The sequence below is a fragment of the Pristiophorus japonicus genome, chromosome 4 (genome assembly GCF_044704955.1).
Source record: "Pristiophorus japonicus isolate sPriJap1 chromosome 4, sPriJap1.hap1, whole genome shotgun sequence".
NCBI lineage: Eukaryota > Metazoa > Chordata > Chondrichthyes > Pristiophoridae > Pristiophorus > Pristiophorus japonicus.
Window position 1 is genome coordinate 130310607 of NC_091980.1, and position 3644 is coordinate 130314250.

General features: G+C 42.8%; 1 protein-coding gene across 1 annotated transcript; it reads left to right on the plus strand.

The window, feature by feature from the left end:
• Positions 1 to 220: 220 nt before the first annotated feature.
• Positions 221 to 2767, plus strand: LOC139262580 (ferritin, higher subunit-like). The gene is made up of 4 exons (XM_070877741.1): positions 221 to 322; positions 1746 to 1892; positions 2114 to 2236; positions 2612 to 2767. The coding sequence occupies exons 1-4, from the start codon at positions 221 to 223 to the stop codon at positions 2765 to 2767; spliced, it is 528 nt and encodes a 175-aa protein (XP_070733842.1).
• Positions 2768 to 3644: the final 877 nt, after the last annotated feature.

Here is a 3644-nt window from a genome sequence, read left to right on the forward strand (position 1 = left end):
TGATCTCCCCCAGCACCCTCCCCCAAACCCCCTCTCCTCTGTTAATTGGTGCCTCAATTCAGGGAAGATTCCTGATTGGCTCTGAGGGATTTTCAATCATCATTGGTGATGTCATATCCTATTTGAATGCAGCTGTTCCATTAGTATAAATACAGGAGCTTGTGCAAGACTGTGTGAGTTCCGGAACTTTGCAGAGGATAGTGAGATATAGATAGTGAAGATGGCTTCCCAAGTATGTCAGAACTACCACAAGGACTGTGAGGCTGCTGTCAACAAGCAGATCAACATGGAGCTCTGTTCCTCCTATGTTTATCTCTCCATGGTGAGTTGTGTATTCCTTGTTGCTGCATTCTGAAAAGTTGTTAATTCTCCAGTTCAATGAATTGGCTTTAAGTTGTATTTCTCTGGCCTTACTTCCCTGGGGGAAGCAGCGTCTTTGGGCAGTGAGAACTTCAGGTGTGCAATACAGGGGATCTTGTTGAGTTCATGGACTGCTCCCTACAGCAGCTGCCCTCTATTGAGGTTTAATATTGGAAACCAGCTCAGCTGCTGCCTGAGTGTGTGACAGAAGAGCACAAACCTGGTCAGAGGCCTGTTGACCTGAAACAATGTTCAATTTCAGTGGGGGACTGCAGTGAGTGAAATGTGGGTAGGTTCTCACTTGCTCTCATTAATTGGAGGTGATGTACTGAGAATCCTGCTGTTGGAGCCCTGCTCACTGCTGAGATCTTTATGGCACTATTGCTGTGTAAACTACTAGAGTGGAGGATTTTTCTCACTCCATGCCCAAACTTTGATTAGAATGGAATAAGAATCATTTCTATAATGCCTTTCACTACCTTGGAATATCCAAAGTGCTTTTGTAGCCAATGAAGGAGTTAAGTGTAGTTACCTGTCATGTGGGAAATGCAGCAGCCAATTAGTGCACAGGATGCTCCCACAAACTGCAATGAGATAATGATCAGATCATCTGTTTTAGTGGTGTTGGTTGAGGGATAAATATTAGCCATGACACTGCAGAGAGCTACTGCAGTAGTATCTAGAACATGGAGAAGGCTTGAGGGACCAATGGCTGACTCCTGTCATTCACTAAGATCATTGTTAATCTTGTACCTCAACTCCACCTCCTGCACTGTCCCCATATCCTTTACTATCCAAAAACCTATTGCTCTTGAATATACTCTGACTGGAATTCTCTACCCCAGGAGTTGTGGAGGCTCTGAGTCATCACATTGAGTGAAGAAATTCCTCCTCATCTTAGTCCTCAATGACCCCTGGTTCTAGACTCTTCAGCAAGGGGAACCATCCTCCCTGCATCCAATCCTTCAAGTCCTGTAAGAATTTTGTACATTCCTAATGACATCACCTCTCATCCTTTGAACCTCTAGAATAGAGGCTCAGTCTGCTCAATCTCTCCTTGATCTTTCACATCCACCTGATGACTGACACACTCTTGTGTGAATGACAGAAAGTAGAGGAGGTATTGCTTATCCAGGAGTAGAATTTAGTTTGACTGGACATAAAACTAAAGTTCAGGATTATATTTCATGTACAACCAGCAAAGCAAAAACTTTCATCATGATATGGGCAGGTGAGGCTCAACTCCAATTGATGAAGTCAATGGCATTTTGCTAGTTTACAAATGGTGTCTATCTTTTTAAGAATTCATTCATTCTGGGGAAAAATAACTCTTGCATTGTATATGAAGATCAAGGTCTAAATAGGCTGTCTTAATTTCTCTGCAGTTGTTCTACTTTGACCGGGATGATGTTGCCCTGTGTCACTTTGCTGAGTTCTTCAAGGAGCAGTCACATGAGGAACGTGAGCATACTGAGAAACTGATGGAATTCCAGAATCGCCGTGGAGGATGGATCACCTTGTCTGACATCAAGGTTTGGTTCAATTATCTAGTGGCCTTAGACCTGATTGTTTCAAATATCTCCTAAAGCAATTGATTCCATGGTTGTGGTAGTGGAATTCAGTAATTCTATATTCCTGTGACATTATTTATGGTAAAATGGAATTCTGGTTGCTTTTTAATCCAATTTTCCTTTGTTCTGTCTTTTTTGTATTTTCTTCCATTGTAAGTGAACTCTGTGATTTTCCTCTTCAGAAACCAGAGCAGGATGAGTGGAGCAATGGTCTGGATGTGATGCAGAGAGCTCTGCAGATGAAGAATGTGAACCAGAGTCTGCTGGATCTGCACAAAACCTCCACTGGGAGCACTGACCCTCATGCAAGTTCCTCATGTGGGTTTCTGGGCAACTTGGAGGTGGTGGAACACTGCTATCCTTGCTGTTTCAAAAGTGCTCCATGCCCAATAGCTTTGTTTTTTGGGGGGGGGTCTCTCTCTGGTTCTTCAGGGGGTGGGGGAGAGGACCATGAAGTTGGCCTACTGTGGACATTGAGAAATAAATGGGTCTCAATGTTTCTAGGATCTAAGCTCACATTGTACAGTAGCTACTGGATCATTAGAGCAAATTACATCAATTTCAATTGCCCTACCTGATCCTTCTCCACTTCTAGAGAATTAAAATCCTAACTTGAGGGGGGATGCTCTGATCCTTGATATCTGCGACTGGCCATAACTTATTTCCCTCGTCTCTTTCAGTTGTGTGACTTCCTGGAGACCCACTACTTGGATGAACAAGTGAAGATGATCAAGAAGCTTGGTGATCACATCACCAACCTGAAGAGACTGGGAGCCCCTGAGAATGGCATGGGAGTGTACTTGTTTGACAAGCACACCCTAGGGGAGAGTGACTAAACCGACTGGGCTCAAGCTTATTGTGTTTTGTACTTGTATTTATATAATCAGGCCCCTATCCTGTAGGGAATGAAGGCTTGTGACTTTGTACAAAAAGAGCTGAAACCCATAACAGTAAATAAACTGTTCAACATTGGGCTGTGTTTTGTTGCCTTGTAAGTTTAAGTGGTTACTTATTTTTCATTTAACAGAAATTGGTTTCCATCAAACAAGAATTACACTGAGCTGTGCAACATTTATATGGGATTCAGTCCTATGAAATGTGTTTTCCCCTTGTGTAATGTCTATGTATTGACTGGGCCATTCAGGCACCTGTTATAAGATCTAAAATGTTCAATGGTGTGTTTAGACAACTGGCAGCCCTATGGGATATTGGCCCAGTGACAAAGTCTGGTCAGAGGTATGTATTGAGAAGGTAGAGATGTTTTGGAAGGTATCTTGGGACTGATAAGCTGTATACAATTACCTGTTCCAACGATCTATCTTTGTACAAATGACAATTCAATCCAACAAGATGTAACATCTGCTAAACTCAGGGCCAATTTGCCAGTAATTCATTGTTGCACCATTTCAGTCCAATGAAGAAAAAGTCCTGGATTCGCTTCCTATTTAGTCTCTCTGCCTTGTGAATGAACAGCAGTTTGTATTCAATAGCTGCAACAGATCCATTTCAGTTATCCAGCTGGTTCAGTAAAGGGACTCATCAATGCTGCTATAGGCTTGCAGTTAAGCTTTGTAGACAGAAAAGCAATATCTCAGCACATTGAACTCCGGGCACTACAATTGGGTGAGGAGGGAAAGCAACAGCTGTCATAACTTCAGTGCTTAGTGTGGATACTCTAGTGGTTCTGGAACAGCTTCTCTTCTGCCAGCTCCC